General features: G+C 30.5%; 2 protein-coding genes across 2 annotated transcripts; both read left to right on the top strand.

The window, feature by feature from the left end:
* The first annotated feature begins 423 nt into the window (after positions 1–423).
* On the top strand, positions 424–5,734 carry LOC132735752 (uncharacterized). The gene is made up of 3 exons (XM_060722743.1): positions 424–624; positions 4,159–4,282; positions 4,571–5,734. The coding sequence occupies exons 2-3, from the start codon at positions 4,173–4,175 to the stop codon at positions 5,328–5,330; spliced, it is 870 nt and encodes a 289-aa protein (XP_060578726.1). The 5' UTR covers positions 424–624; positions 4,159–4,172; the 3' UTR covers positions 5,331–5,734.
* Positions 5,735–7,838: 2,104 nt separating this feature from the next.
* LOC132735760 (large ribosomal subunit protein uL29m-like) lies at positions 7,839–14,256 on the top strand. Its single transcript, XM_060722753.1, has 5 exons — positions 7,839–8,029; positions 9,323–9,423; positions 11,742–11,802; positions 12,986–13,082; positions 13,635–14,256. Exons 1-5 carry the CDS (start codon positions 7,926–7,928, stop codon positions 14,055–14,057), a joined length of 786 nt encoding a protein of 261 aa, XP_060578736.1. The 5' UTR covers positions 7,839–7,925; the 3' UTR covers positions 14,058–14,256.
* Positions 14,257–16,497: the final 2,241 nt, after the last annotated feature.

The following is a 16,497-nucleotide window of genomic DNA, read 5'->3' as shown; positions in this document are numbered from 1 at the left end:
TGTTTGGATTTTAAACTTTAAAAAGTGTATTGATTTATACGTTAATAAGAAAATTTATTAGATTCTATCGAATGTTTGCCAGTGATTCCAGGTTTCAATGAAGAGTTTTGGGTCAGAGTTTATACTAATATCGTGATAATGATACTTCATTTGATAGGGGAATAAATTAACAACAATCAAACTGTTTTGATCAGCCTTCAGCTTATTCCAAAGCAAAAAAAGAAGATATATTTAACGTACATATATCTCCTCATTACTTAACCACTGTGATTAATCAATCTTAAAACATTTTATTTGCCTAAATAACATTTTTTACTGTTAAAAAATATATAACGAAATGTGACATTTCGATCTAATGCATAAAATAGAGAGTAATTTCTCTCTCGATTGAATCTATCCCATATATAAATCGAGAAATGTGAGGTGGTTATTTTAATCTCTGATTCCTGCATGCATGTTAATCAAAATTGGATACAATAGTATCAAACATTGTAAATATTTAAATATCACAAGTGATTGAATTCAATAAAGATTACGTAGTTTAGGGCTGATTTATCACCCTCGCCAACATTCTTCAACATTGGTAGTCGACTGCTTAGAGATTTTGGATACGGGATTCTACAGGTAATACTTTTTTAATACTTACATTATTTGGGGTGTTTAAAATGTATATATTTTATTTTTATAACAATTTAATTAATTTAATAGTGCACTGGGAAACTTAAAAGAAAAAAAATGCACATGTGATTTGTATTATAAAGAACATATTATGTTAATGGTTTGAAATAACTGGATGTTAAACATTTAGGAAGCTTGTTAGCATATAAATGCAAACACAACGTAGTGGTGCTATTCACATAATCGAGTGATGCAGTTTTATTTCTCTTTTGAGACATGTAAAATATACAAAATATATATTGTAATGTGTATCAATTGAAAAAATATTGATGACTAAAAGAAACATTTTTAAGTATTTAAAATGAATTGCTTCGACTTAGCGAATGATATTTTTTCTAAAAATGAATTTCAGCTTTTTTCAACTGCCGATAAAGTTTTTTCATCTTTACTATTTTTGTCTTAAACCCTTTTTGCTAGAAACTTGTCTTTCACCATATAAATAGCTATATTTTTTTTAATGAAAACTACCATTTAGTTGCCGTGTTCTTACCATATAGATAACTGTAATTTAAAAGTGAGTGTAATGTTAGTATTGACTTTGTATTGATACGTATAACTAGTGTCTCATTATTTAATGTTTGAACGGTTATTTACTATTATTAATATAATGTACGGTTATAAACATTTAAACTTTATTTGTGAACATGAATTAGACATAAATAAAATAACTTAATTAATAAATGCATTACATTTGAAGCACATTTCAATATTTATAGACCTTTTTTATTGTTTTATACCGGTAACTTTTATTGACACATTACTTAATAAAATTAGATATTGTCTTTATTGAGAAGTAGCTTTTGATTTAACATATCTTGAAATTTTAAATGAAGAAAATCTACTTAACCCTTAAAATAACGGTTGTATGAGATCATGTGCAATGTGATTTGTTTCCCTTGATTTTTTCGACTTTTCAAGTACATTTTGTAATATTATATGATCTAAAATACCTAACCAAATGAAATTAATAGATGTGTGAATAAATTTACCATACCAGTCTTACCTTTGTATTACTGTAAACCATGTTTTCATTAGACACCTTTAATGTTTGGAAACATATCTTCTAATTGATTGCTTTCATTGTGTCATAGATATTAGACTTTTAACATTGCTTTTTCCTTGAACAATTTTTGCGGTTAAATTTAATTGCTTATCATTGACTAAAATCAACATTAACGTTGACATACTATTATATGAATTTGGGGGAAATATTCTTTTTCTGTTTTCTCCCACATAAAACGAGAAATAATAAACGATATGCAGTGTTGATAAATGTTTTTTTATTATACAAAATTGTGTCATAGTGAACGTATTTGTTGCTTATAGTAGTGTTTCCACTGAAAATTTAAATCATAAGCTTCTGATCACAACTTCTATATAAAATTGTTGAAATTATTTCAAAACCATAAGTATAAAAATACCTGTACAAAGAAGTTTTTTGTAGTTTTTTGTCCTTTTTTCTGTATAATGTGAAAATACTAAAATAGTTAAACAGAAAATAATATGATAATTAAAAGTTATTACAAGTTTAATCTGTTAATTTTACTTTTCATTTCAGAATTTAATGTTTACCAATGTATAAAAATATAGTATCACTAGCAGCAGATTATAGTTAATGATTCTGTTGATACAGTCTTTTATTGCCCCCTCTTTAAGTGTCATGTTCTGAAAATAAATGCAAATACTTAAAAATAAACACAAAAATGAAATATTGAAAATACAGCAAAGTGCTTATTAATGTTGATAATTTATTAAATGCTGAAAAGCGATAAAGGATATCAAAATATAAAAATTATAAGATATAAAACGATATGATCATTGAAACGCATTAAATATTACATAATTTGATATAAGGGCAAGAGCTAATCACTTTGAACCAATTGCCTACTTTTGTTGCATTTTGCTAAAAGCGATTTTTAACTTTCCCTTAACTATAATAATCCATTTAAAAGCAGGTGACGATATACCGTCTAAAGAATGTAATTGAATATGATAAAAATTCGTCAGGTAGTCGAGAAGTCATAAAATTTAAATGAATTTACTGACACGTTAAAAGCGAAACCCATATTTTAACTGGATTGGAACAGATACTTGTTTCATTAATTGACTTTTTAGATTTTATTTAACCCTTAAAATCTTCTTTATCTCTTTAAAACAAGTGTTTGATTAAAACATATTTGGTTAGATCTGTAATGCAGTGCTCAAAAGTTACTCTAACAGCAGGATTTGTACATTGTATATCAAGTGTGTTTGATAAAGTTGATAAATTAGATTTCTTTAATCACAAGGATGAGTGTTTTAAAATTTGGACCTGGAAGACCAAAGATTGGTATGGGAATCCTTCTCTAATATATATGACTACACTTAAATGATCTTAACATATCGTGTTTGTGGTTACAGTGTTAATCTTATGTATAATTCAAATCTATTTTATGAAAAGGCAACACATTTTGGCCACGCTGTTTTATTTTTTTTTTCATTTTTTTCTCTCGCATACTAGTTACATACATATTACACAATACATTTATCTGTAAATTTCTTGTATGGTACTATATATATTATTATTTTAATTTGGGAAGTGTAGCTGGTATGGTAAAGTTATCTTTTATTTTAGCAGCTTGCCATGATGTTTTTTTCGACGTTAATGATCCGTGTTGAATCTTTAAAAAGTGAATTATTGAGATTTAATTCGTTCAAGTATTTTCACAAAGATGTTTTTTTCTAAGCAAATTTTGAAAGATTGAAAACAAATTGCTAAGTTTAAAGAATTGGATTTTATATCAAATGATGTAAAATTGCTATTAGTTATTCATGTAAATAAATGAGAAAACGTTTATACTGACGACACACGCGCACAGACATTTGCTGAATGTGTATTTGCTTTAAGTCTTTGTTGGAAAAACAATGCTTCTCTGAAATGAGTTGGATATAGTGTAGTACATGTATTATTTTTTATCTAGTTTATCTAGTTAAAGTGACATTATACTCATTCTTTATTGTCAAGTTGAGATGAATTTATAACAAATTTCAAGAGATTGACTATTATCATCGTGACTGATCAACAATTAATAAAGAAAAATGTTAAGGATGAAACATGAAATAATATAAATTATAAAAAAAAGACTGCCCCACTCTTTTTAAAAATTGAACGCTGTCGATACCTAATAGGCATTGTTCGTGGGTCACATGGATTATTGATTACTTTTGCATAGTAAATTATGAAAACGAACACAACTTTGGTTAAATGTTAAGTTATTTTCACTTTTACCTGTGGACTCACTATTTACACAAAGATGGGCATAATGTCACTTTATGTTTGTTAAGATATGTACTAATGACAGAATCACATGTTCTAGGAAAATAATTAACACTTTCAAAACTTCCACACAATCATTGACTGCAGACTTTCCTAATCGATATAAACCATAGTTGAGACTATAGTTAAAAGAAAGATATATAATAGATGTCTTTTGTTTCTAGTGACAAACTTTGGGATGCCGCAAGCAACAAACATGAAGGTATGGAGGGAAAAGGAACTGTCGCCAGTAGGTCCCGGGACAGTATTCAACCGAGTAACTGAAATCAGCGCTGCAACAAGAGAAAGGTAGGTAAAATATATCTACAAATTTGCATCTCTTAACTCTGAACTGTACGATAAGATGAAATTTATTGAGGAATAGTGAAAATACTATTACAATAATTCAACTCCAAATTATTACAATAAAACTTTAATGCATGTATTAATATTCACTTCGTTTTTAAAAAAGGACTGTCAGTTTTAAACATAGGTACAGTCACATAATCGTTTTAGAAAAGGAAATATAGTCGATAATTTATTTGATAAATTTATTTTGACATAGTAAATACATACATTTTTATTATAATTTATCAGGGCTCTTCTCGCAAACAAAACAGAAAATGCACGTTTGGCAAGAATGCACAGATTAATCGACAAAGAACAGCGCTTTGTCAACAATCTGCAAAACAGAGTCATTGAAAGAACTTCAAAGACGTTAACAGAAAAAAGAGCACTGCTTCAACTGTTAGAAAAGGAGTATCGGTTTGACAACTTTGTCACAATGAAACAAGGATTCAATGCAAATCAGATAGAAGATATAGAAACAGCAAGACATTACGTAATTGAGTCGCGTGTGTTCAATTCCGGATTTAACGTGAAGTCTATGAAGCCAGAAGTGCACCGAAGAATCCGCATGTTGAATCCTAATCACAAATACAAAACTTTTAAGAAAAGACTGTTAGCAGATGTTAAAAGAAAAAACATTGAAATTGATAGAGAAATGTCCACTACAACATTTTACAGGATGCTTCACGACCATGAGCACTGGCGAGATTATAATCATACCACGACTAAGCACAGTAAACAAACTGATCTTTCACAATCGAAGGTTCCAGAAGAAGAAAAGCAACGAGAGGGATTAAATGCCATAGAAAAGAATACTGAAGGAGTTATTCAAGATAGCAAACACGTGACCGTTGCTACAGAAACTGGTGAAGATTCCGACAAGCCAAAAGAAAAATCAATGGTACTAGAAAAACGTTTAGCAAGACCCAAACAGGATACATTAAGCATGACAATGCGAACATTGGGTCCCGTTTACTTCCAAACTACAGTTACAACAGAATCCAGCTGAATTGTTTGATGTACATGTACTGAAACTATCAATAACTGATTGTTGATTAAAAACTAAACTTACATCATCGATACAAATGAATAACTATAGATTGAAACTTTTTTTTTGGAGTTTTTGTTTAATATGATTTTAAAAGTATTAAACTGTTCCATTGATGTACAATTTATCTTTTTACCAAAACAAGTGAGGTGATACGTTATTTGAACTCTGACTTTTCTAATCATCAACGGAATTAAATTTCAAAATGCATATGCTTATGTGTAATCATGACTGTTACATGTTTCAAGTAAAGGTCCTTATTTAATATAATTCCTTTAAATAGTAACATAAAATGTCTTTACAAAACTATATATACATTTTGAAATAATGGTATGACATGATACTACACGCGTGCTTTTATTATTTTATGATTTAATATAAAAATGTTCATTCATTACCGAGTTGCATTTATTTTGTTTGCCCCGCACCATAATGATTTTCGGATGTTTACCCAGGGTTCACGAATGCTTTAGATTAAAATTAATGAGCTAACCGTCTGTAGATCTACCAATAATCCTTGTTGAATTGTAAGTTGCTTTTACCAAATAATAAGAATAGCAAATATTACTTTGCTGGCGTGTTTTTACTTTAGCAAGAAAAGTGGAGTTCTGGCCGCTAATGAAGATTTAACAAAACGGTGTGATAAGTAATTAAGTTTGATAAGTTTATCATTCAAATTCCATATGTATGACTGTCGTTTACATGTCAAAAACTGCTGAACCGCCAGCTTTGTTACAATAAAATAATTACTAAGATGAAGAAAACACATTACCACATGTTATAATATACTTAAATAGCACATTTAATCATTTATGGACAATAACACAAAAAAGGTAATATGCATAACAAAAGTAAAGTACACTGCAGATCGAGTAAGAAAACCATATAATGATTACCGTTTCAATATGTTTATAATTAAGAAACATGGTGGAATGCGAAGCGGTAGCAACTATCTTGAAGGTTTCTAGTTGAAGTTTGACTAATTAATGTTAACTTGCTTAGTGTTTACAGTTATTTGGCTAGTAAGTGTACTCTTCTTGGATGGAACTATGACAGATGCATACATATAATTGACATGTAGCATGTAGAAATCAAGATTGGTTGTTACGATTGTTTCCAAATATGCCATATGCTCCTTATAGTAACAAAACATTTTATTCACCTCCATGTAGTCCAGTTGTCTTTTTTTATTTACATGACACAGTCTTAGAATTTTAATTAACTCAATATTTGATAAACGCTATTTTTCAAAACAATATAACATTTACGAATTTAATGTGAACAGAATTATCAAAGGGTGGGGTTTGATGAAACTCTAAGTTTGTTTGATAAAACTGTTCATAATACATGTATTTTATTTCATTTGTTTTAAGGGCGCCAGTTCCTTTTTATGTAACTTCGTAACACATGATGCAACCGTACGATTACTTGTGAATAGTTCGTGTAGTAAGATCAGTAATTAATAATTGAAGTTCTTAATAGGTACTAAGTAGTAATACCAGACCTAAGCTCGAGAACATTTTGAGCAATTCATAATAATTTATAATAATTAACACTTAATTAATTGATATATGTATATCAAATCGTCATACATTATCTATTAAAATAGACATCATTCGCGTTTAATCGTGTGATCTATCCAAATCCGATGCTTTTGAAATGCATCAGTGTCAGAAATTACAAAGGGGAGTTAAATAAGATATATATGATACATATATATATCATAATGGTGAACTTTCTTTCTTAACTAGTGTTATTACAGTAAATGAATTAAAATACACGTCAATATTCTCAAATTATTCTGCAAGTGAACTTCATCTAGGGAATGTTATCATTTTTTTTAAAAACCACATCTGTCAATGTTGTCATTCAATATATGTCCGAAATGTAGCCAAAGAAGTACAGGGCAATTTTTTTACAGCTGCAACACAACACACAACGTTATACAGTAAAAAAATCTGGATAAATGGAGATCCAACCAGAGCAAAAAGTTAAATTTTGCTTTAAAATTCATATAACAACAGTACATACAGTAGGCACTGCTCGTAGTATATATAAGCACACTTAGAGTTTTTGTTAATCCAGATAAACAAATTAACAAATGAAATAATTGTATTTGTTGTTTTTTTCCACTAAACATATCAAATAAAATAAGTGGGAGTAAAAATTCTGCATATATGATGATAAAATGAGGTACGGTATCTGGTGTGAAGCATGTTTCAGGTATTTCTGTTATAAACTTTATCAAAGTACAACATATATACATTGAGATAACTTCAGAATAGGGGCTGACTATATAAGTAGTGCTATGCGAGAATATGAGAGTTTTATTTTTTTTTTAAGTAAATGATATGCCGTTTTATTTTACATGTGTGTCGATATACATATTCGACAATCGCAACTTTTCGGCCCTTTCCGCCAGTCTTCGGATAAAGATTTAATTTCTTTTTTTTTTTTTTTCATTTCGCGAAAATAATTTCAAGCCTTTTTTCACTCAGATGATGACCTTCGTTTGCAAAATGAGAAAATTATAAAAATTTAAGACAGAGATCGATCATGGATATGCTACGATTTGTTTTTACTAAAACATTGCCTGTTACGAAGAGTTTAAGGCAACTTTGTATTTCTTCAACTTCAATAGCATCAACAAATTTCCACAGGTATAGTTTAATAGTGTTCGGACAAAGAGTATCCGAATTTATTTGTTTGTATGTGTCAAGTTAGTCAGATAGGAGGTATAATGTAAGTAGACATTGGTACTGTAACCAGTCCATAAACAATCTTGTAGCACATCAGTAGCCTGGCATCAATCCTGTTTGAAAGAAAACAACACTGTGACGGACGATACTACATTATACATACATGTGACTGTAAGGGGAGTAGTCACTGATGACCAATTGAGCAGCTCTGTGCTGTACCATCTCGACTTCTTGCATATATGACTGTCAGCATGTCATGTGCAATAAACTTTCCAATGGTTGTTGTTATAGATGTAGCATGTGGCTGCTAATTTCTTATGAAAAACATCTTCGAGGCATAATTGACAAACTTGGGTTGCAGGGGAAGCGAAATGTTCAGCCCCTTCCCCCCACCCATAAGTTTCTTTGGTGTTGAAATTTTGAGCAATTTAATATGTCAGCATTATTAGATGTATTGCCTGCTTTATCAGAAACCTCAACATAGCTGTGTCAGCATGTTGTATAAGAAGTTTTTTCACTGTCCTTTTCTTCTCTAAAGCCAGAATGCTCCCATATTTTTAATTCTGATGGAGCTGATTTCAATTTAACATCTGCCATTTTGACAAAAAGAAATACTGCCGTTGAAAATGGGTTAGGGAAAATGCTGCACCATTCCATGTCATACGGGACAGATGTCATATATATCGCAAATTGTATCGGGAAAAAACAGTTTTCACAAGACCTTTTTGACCTGAATCCATGTTAAATGAAATATTGTTGACCTGAAAGTGCTGTGTAACGTTTAAAGAGACAATGTACATGTATTCAATAACTTACAAAGAACATATCTCAAAGAAATGGGCTGTAGTTTGCCAGGTTACTTTTATCGCATTTTATAATAACAGGTGTCAGTTTGCCTCGGTTCAGCCAAAGGAAATATTGCCTGTATATAACAAATTTTGAAAAAATTTGGTGACTTACATTTTTGAAGACTATTGGTTTTAAATTGTAATGATATTTTTCTCAAGTTTGATTTTCTTGAAATATTTTGGCTCATCTGGAAGGGTGCAACTTTAAAAATAGGACCATCATTTAATACTGGAATTATTAAAGTTTTAGCTGCTTGTTGTACTGTTTTGTAATTGTCAATGCTGCTTTTTTGTTCAGAAATTTTCTACCTATACATGTATTCTAATAATTTCAAACCTTTTGCGGGACTTCTACATGCTTTGCAGATATGTGTTCACATTGATGTTTTGTTTTTGTTTTTTTCAGAAGAGAATGTGGTTCATCTTTTATACATACCACTGGTAGAAGATTTGATTTATATGAATTTTTTGACCTTGATGACTTTGATGTAGATGAGGTTAAAGTTGGTGAGTAGACTACCCAACATTATAATTATAGAAATAATTGTGAATAGAAATTCACAAAATATAAATATATGACACAGTGATTCTGTTCCTTCTTTAGATGGTCATCATTGGCTTAAGTAAACAAACCTGAGACTCAAAATATATCAATTTAATTTTTCCAAAAATGCTGCTAATAACAATAAATATCCATAAAAAATGTTAAATTTAAAAAGAGCATGAAAATTAACATTTTCCTGAAAACATTCAAAGATATTAAATTTTTCTTGTACAAAATTTCGCATTGTTATACATGAAAAAAAAAATAATGATATAATAACATTTTACTAAAGTCAGGATTTCCATGTTGCTCCAGTTTTAATTTGCAAGAAATTGCTTCAGGTCAGGTCAATAACGTTATTGTAGTACAATGTTTTTAACTCAAAATGTAATAATAAATAAATTGTGTTGTCAAATTAATGAAAATAGTCATTCATCAAGTAATGTTTTTTATGAAATATTGAGATATAATGGTGAAATATGTGTCATAATTATTAATAAACAATTGAAACAGTGAAAAATTCAGAATTTCAACTAGTTTCATAGTTCTCAAATACAGCATAAGATAGAAATAAAATGTTTGTTAGTTTTCAATAAGTGTGATATACTGACACCCTGCATGTACTTTTCAAGGCCCATAATGCCTCAAAAATTATACCAATTTTATTTCTCAAAAACTTATAAATTTTGATATCTTGAGTTGTTCTTGTTTTTACAGTAATACTCATTTTCCTTATTATTATACATGGACTATCTTTTGCACAACTATAGCTGTTAGCAACCTATATGATTATAGTGAATTAGTATTTTGTATGGGAGTCAAAATACTACTTTGTTTACATTTTGCTTGCTACCTTTATGATATATTACTGCATGTTCAGCATTTGTTAAACATCTAACATGCTCTAAATCCATTTTTAAACACATGTTTGACATTTCTAAAGAATTAAAAAGAATTGATTTTTGAGGCATAATTTGCCTTTAAAGTAAGCCTTTTTAGCTCACCTGAGCTAGGTCAGGGTGAGCTTTTAGGATCGTTTCAGTCGTCCGTCCAGACTTGTTCGTTAACTCTCTAGCAGTTACATTTTTGCCTCAATCATCATCAAACTTTGTCAGGATGCTTATCTAGTTGATAGCTCGGATGAGTTCGAACATGGGTCATCTAGGATGAAAAACTAGGTCACTGGAGCTAAAAATGGAAAAATGAGAATATTCTTGAGCACTAGAAAAACTTAACAAGAGGGCCAAGATGGCCCTAGATCGCTCACCTGGCCCATCCAACTCATCGGAATAATTACCTAGACAAGCATTCTGACCAAGTTTCATCTCAAATGATTAAGGTAAAAATGTGACCGCTAGAGTGTTAACATGGTTTTTCTATTTTTAGCTCCTGTGACCTAGATTTTCATCCGAGATGACCCATGTTCGAACTCATCCGAGCTATCACCTAGACAAGCATCCTGACCAAGTTTGATGATGATTGAGGCAAAAATGTGGCCACTAGAGTGTTAACAAGGTTTTTCTATTTTTAGCTCCGGTGACCTAGTTTTTCAACCTAGTGGTCAAAACTTTGACTCACCTGTTATGAAACTTGGTCAGAATGCTTGTCTAGGTAATTGTTCGGATGAGTTGGATGGGTCAGGTGAGCGATCTAGGGCCATCTTGGCCCTCTTGTTAAAAGTTTTTCTAGTGCTCAAGAATATTCTTTTTACCATTGAGATGTATATGCTGTGTTTATTGTTTTCAAGACTAGATAAGTACAGAAATATATTTCTAAATTATAATTGTCTGCTACATAAATGTTATTTTTTTACTTGCACATAAGTAAAGGAGTGTTAAATTCAGTGCTATGCATTATTTCAAGATATAGGGAATTGAATCAATTATAGTACATTATAGTAAATTGATAATTTTTTTTTTTTATTTATTCTTTTCAGAAAAGGCAAACATGTGTTGAAATAGTAATATTTAGAATAAAATTCATTAAGAGCATTATATTTATGCGGAGATGTAGTACTGAATGTGGAATAATCTGTCATAAAGAAGGCAAAATGTCAACATGTGTTTTTTTTTACTTGGTAACTTCCATACAAAATACCCAATCACTATAACTACTAATTGCCAAAAATGTCAAAAAGGAAAAGAAACAAAAAATAGTTTAGCTACAGTATATGGACGACGAGTACTTTTTCCGAAAAGTTTAAAAAAATGAAAATTGTACCATTTTTCACGGCTTTATGGGCCTAATAATTGAATGATTCATTGTTATAAAAATATTTCAGGTCGACCATGGAGAAAAGAAGAACTGAGAATAAAAAGTAACACTGATCTACATAAGTTATGGTAAACTGTTTTTGATTTCTTCATAGTTAGACATTTATAAGCACATCAATTTTAACCATGAAATTAAGTAATTTAAACATCATTACTTCATGTAAAAGAATCCTTTTGAAAAGAACGGTTAAAATGGCAACAAAAAATAGATAAAACATATAAAATATAAAAATGAATGATATGAAGTTGATTTTTTAGCTTTTTTCGGACAAAAAAGGAAGTGTTGACTTTAAAGCCGCAAAAATCCCTGCCCTGGTAGGGAGAATTTTGTAGGCGTGTTTATCAGATAAATCATGCAAAGGACACTGTACCTGTGCTAAATTTAGCTGATGTAAACAAACACTATAGCAGACGATTACTGATCAGCAGCTCCCTTCCTAGAGTAATATTTTAAGTTTCTACTGGAAAGTTAACACTGCCACGTGTATTTGTTTACAACCTGCAGTTCATGATCCCATTTACTCCGGCCCGGGATTTTCAAATTTTTGACAGTTAACTGATTTTTTTTTTCACAAAGTACATTTAAGTGAATCTTTGGTGATGTTTTCTCTGCCATTTTATTTCAAATGTTGCAAAGAAGTTATACAAAAAGTTTTTAGGCAAAATACTTCTTGGTTATTTTACTATTTCTAAAAAGGGCTGTTAGATGTGAAGCATATCAAAAATACCATGAAAATCTGCCCCAGTGCCATCTAGTGGCTTAAATAGTCAAGTTGCAGGTTTAACTACCTTCATGGTGCAGAAAGATTTTTTTTGTTTTGGATATCTCATTCAGGGTCATAAAGATGTGTACCAGTTTTACATTTCCATATTTTTTTTTTTTTTTAAATATAGTGTGAAATCTGAAACCTAGATTTAGGTGGGTCAGAATTGTAAATATACAGTCATGTACTTAGAAATATGATATTGCACACACACACAACTATTTGATTTAGTGTGAAGGTTATCTGTTAGTATTTTTTCTTTAGTTTAATCAAATGACTTAAGCTCACTTGATCTCAGCACTCAAGACTGAGTTATTAGGACCAGCCAGTTACCCACACTTGTGGGCTCTTAATACCCTTGAGGTCAATTTTAATCTTGAGATACGCATCTTTTAACTGACAAAATAAGGTTCCTATAAGAACATGAACTATATTGAAAAAGTTAATTTGATTTTATCACAAATGTTTGACATGTTCATCTATTTAAGGTATGTGTTATTGAAAGAGCGGAATCTCTTAATGACCATGGAACACATGTATAGGAGTGAATTGGAGGCTTTGCCAAGTCCGGAACGTTTTGAGAAGGTAAAATCTTGTTTATATTTCTTCTGTTTTATCAAGGTACATGTATATCATTCTGTGCAATCATGCAGTGTCAATTGTTTATCGGTTTTAAAAAAAAAACATATTCAATTCCTAAAGTTACAGCTGCTATGTTTTACATGAATAAAGTGCCAAAATTATCCAGCTAACTACAAAACATCTTTGTATTTTGATATAATTGAAATCCCTTAAAGCATCACGCCTCCAAATTCATGCTTATTTTCATGAAAATTTTGAAAATGTATTAAAAAGAAAAATATTTTAGTTAACTACGAAAATTTATTTCATGTTAATTACCAAAAAGAGGTCAAAATATGCAAAAATAGCAGTTTGATTTTCTTAAAACATTTTGGCTCATCTGATGGCATGTAGCTTTAATCTCAGAATTGACTGTCTAAAATCCAAAGCGAGGCAAATCCTTTACACAAAGTCAGCAGGTTTAGGTATAAAAAAATGAATGGCCAGACCAACCTGAATGCAAAATTTAGGATAAAATAAGGATTTTCAAAGTTCGATTTTATCATTGTTATTCAGGTTGAGGAAAGCATGGAAAATTTACTGGATGTTGTCAGAGAGAGAGATATCGCCTACAAGTTACTAGAAAAAGGAGAAATAGATGAGCCAAAATCGTATATTACACGTAATGCTATTGGTATTCCTTATCAAAGAACAGAGACAGAGCATTATATTCCGAAGGAAATAAATGAACGTTTCAATTTAATGCATCCTGAAAAAGAAGGCTGGATGGATAAATACCTTGCCCTGTATGAAGAGAAGATTCGCAGACAAAGAGACTATGCGAAAACAATGCATCAGAAAAAGAGAGAAGAAATTCTTGAAGAGTTTGAAATGGATGAGGAAGAGATTCCAGAACTTCCAGACGTCAGTGGTGATAAATTACAAGAATACCTTGAAAACACTTCAGAACTTAAGGATATTAATCATGAGGGCAGATAATCTGAAACTAGTGAGATATTGTTCATTTTCTGTCGTATACAAAAGTTTAGTTTTTGTATACACATGTTCAGGTGTTTGTTAGGCAATACAGGTATGAATGATACTGTTAGGAGGTGCTTGTATTTGTCTGTGTAAATGCCCATTTTAATTATGTAGTTCTCATAAAATGTTTCAGAATAAACTTGATTGTCAATATCAATGTTTGTGCAGTTTTGTATTGTTTATAAAGATGTTGGAGATACTGTTGTTAATTTAACTAGCATACAGAAATCTAACATAAAATATTCGATTTCGTATACAACCAATTATGAAATTGTATAAGAAGTATGTTTTATTTCTTTCTGTATGTACATATTTTTTTTAAAAATTACTTATGGACAAAGATAAATAGCAGAAAATGAACTCCTCAAATTAGGGGTCCGTACTCTCAGTGCCTGAAAGGGAAGAGGGACCCTTATTAGTCCCCTACAGGTTTACCGGAGGGGACTTTAGGTTTACCCTCCGTTCGTCTGTCCGTCGGCGTCCGTCATTCCATCTGTCCACAAAACTGGATCCTGCGATATCACAAAAAATACTGAAAATATTTTTATGAAACTTGATATATTGATAGATGGCAGTATGGTTATTATGCACGTCTTTTTCTTTTCTTCCTATGTTGAAAATTCTGGTTGCTATGGCAACAAATAGACTGAAAATATGGCAAATTTTACACATAACCTGGCCAGTGATAACGCAAAAAGTACTGAAAATATTTTTATGAAACTTGATAATTATGGATAGATGGCAGTATATGCACGTCTTTTTCTTTTCTTCCTATGTTGAAATTCTGGTTGCTATGGCAACAAATAGACTGAAAATATGGCAAATTTTACACATAACCTCGATCCAGCAATATCGCAAAAAATACTGAAAATATTTTTATGAAACTTGATATATGGATATAAGGCAGTATGGAGATTATGCACGTCTCTTTCTTCCTATGTTGAAAATTCTGGTTGCTATGGCAACAAAAAGACTGAAAATATGGCAAATTTTACACATATCCTGGAACCAGTGATAACGCAAAAAGTACTGAAAATATTTTTTATGAAACTTAAAATATGGGTAGATGGCAGTCTGGAGATTATGCACGTCTTTTTCTTTTCTTCCGATGTTGAAAATTCTGGTTACTATGGCAACAAATAGACTGAATTTCAAGATTTCTGATTCTAGTTTTTACGTTTTTTCACTATAAGTTCTTTCTTTCTTTAGGTTTTTTCTTCAAACTTTAAATATAAGTTTCTAGTCATCAACCACATCATATGTGACAAGGTTTACAACTTGATCAGAATTTCCTCCCTTGAACTTAAAATTTTCATGAAAAAAATATTGTTTTTTTTAATAACTTCTTTTTTTCTGAATGTATCTACTTCAATCTTCATATATATGTTTCTTATTATCACTCAGCATTTGTGAGAAAGTTCAATACTCTAGCAAGACTATTTTCAGAATTATGTCTCTTTTGAACTTTTTTTGAGAAAATGGTAATTTTTACTCCAATTGCTTCAATCATTATATGATTTTCTTCAAACTCCCACATCATAATAATATGACTAGGTTTATAAATCTAGCATCCATATTTCCAGAATTATCTTCTCTTTAAACTTTGAATTTTTCTTATTCGTTCTTTTAACTTTCTTTTACTTCAAATTCAAAATAAACATTCATTATCAATACCTTCATTACTAATTGTTCTTTGTTACACTCGCATCATGTATGACGTCTTGCATCTTTATTTCAAGAGTTATCTCCTTTTTAAGAGTTTTGCTTTTAAAAAGGTTATATTTTGATAACAGGGATGTTTAAGAAAATGATGTTAGAGTGTCCTTCTGTCCGTCTGTCTGTCTGTACATAAAAACTGTTTCCTGTGATCACTTTTAAAGAACTTTTTCAACAAATTTACTTAAAATAGAAACATAAGTGAATGACCAATGGCCCTTCAGAATGTTGCTGGGGTTCTAACCGGTAGGGGACTTCTGGATTGCTTGCAATACTATGATAATTGCTTGTTAAACTTAAAACACACACTCCTCACTAGTTTGATGAGGGAATCAAACTATTCTTTAGTGTACACCCGTTCATGGGATGGTGATCTTATCAATTCAATCTTTTGTAAATGTTATGGCCCAAATATTAGAAGCTTGTCTCAAAGGTTCATGCTTATAAAAACTGTTCTAAGTTGTGTTTAGCACTGTTAAGAGTGTTGATGGCCCATTATTTCCTTGAATTTAGATAAATACAATTGCATGTTATGTAAAATCGATCAGGAAATTTAAGTCGCCCAAATTTTTATGTTGTTTAAAGTTGTCATTTTTGACTTCCATTAGACTCTCTTTTTCTCATTGCAATCTAGTACATGTATATTCAAGATTTGCCATCTGCTAACGCTTTTATGACACTG

Source organism: Ruditapes philippinarum, unplaced genomic scaffold (genome assembly GCF_026571515.1).
Source record: "Ruditapes philippinarum isolate M1 unplaced genomic scaffold, ASM2657151v2 ctg201_1_1_1_1, whole genome shotgun sequence".
Classification (NCBI taxonomy): domain Eukaryota; kingdom Metazoa; phylum Mollusca; class Bivalvia; order Venerida; family Veneridae; genus Ruditapes; species Ruditapes philippinarum.
Note: the sequence above shows the minus strand (reverse complement) of the source record. Positions and strands in the feature narration are given on the sequence as shown.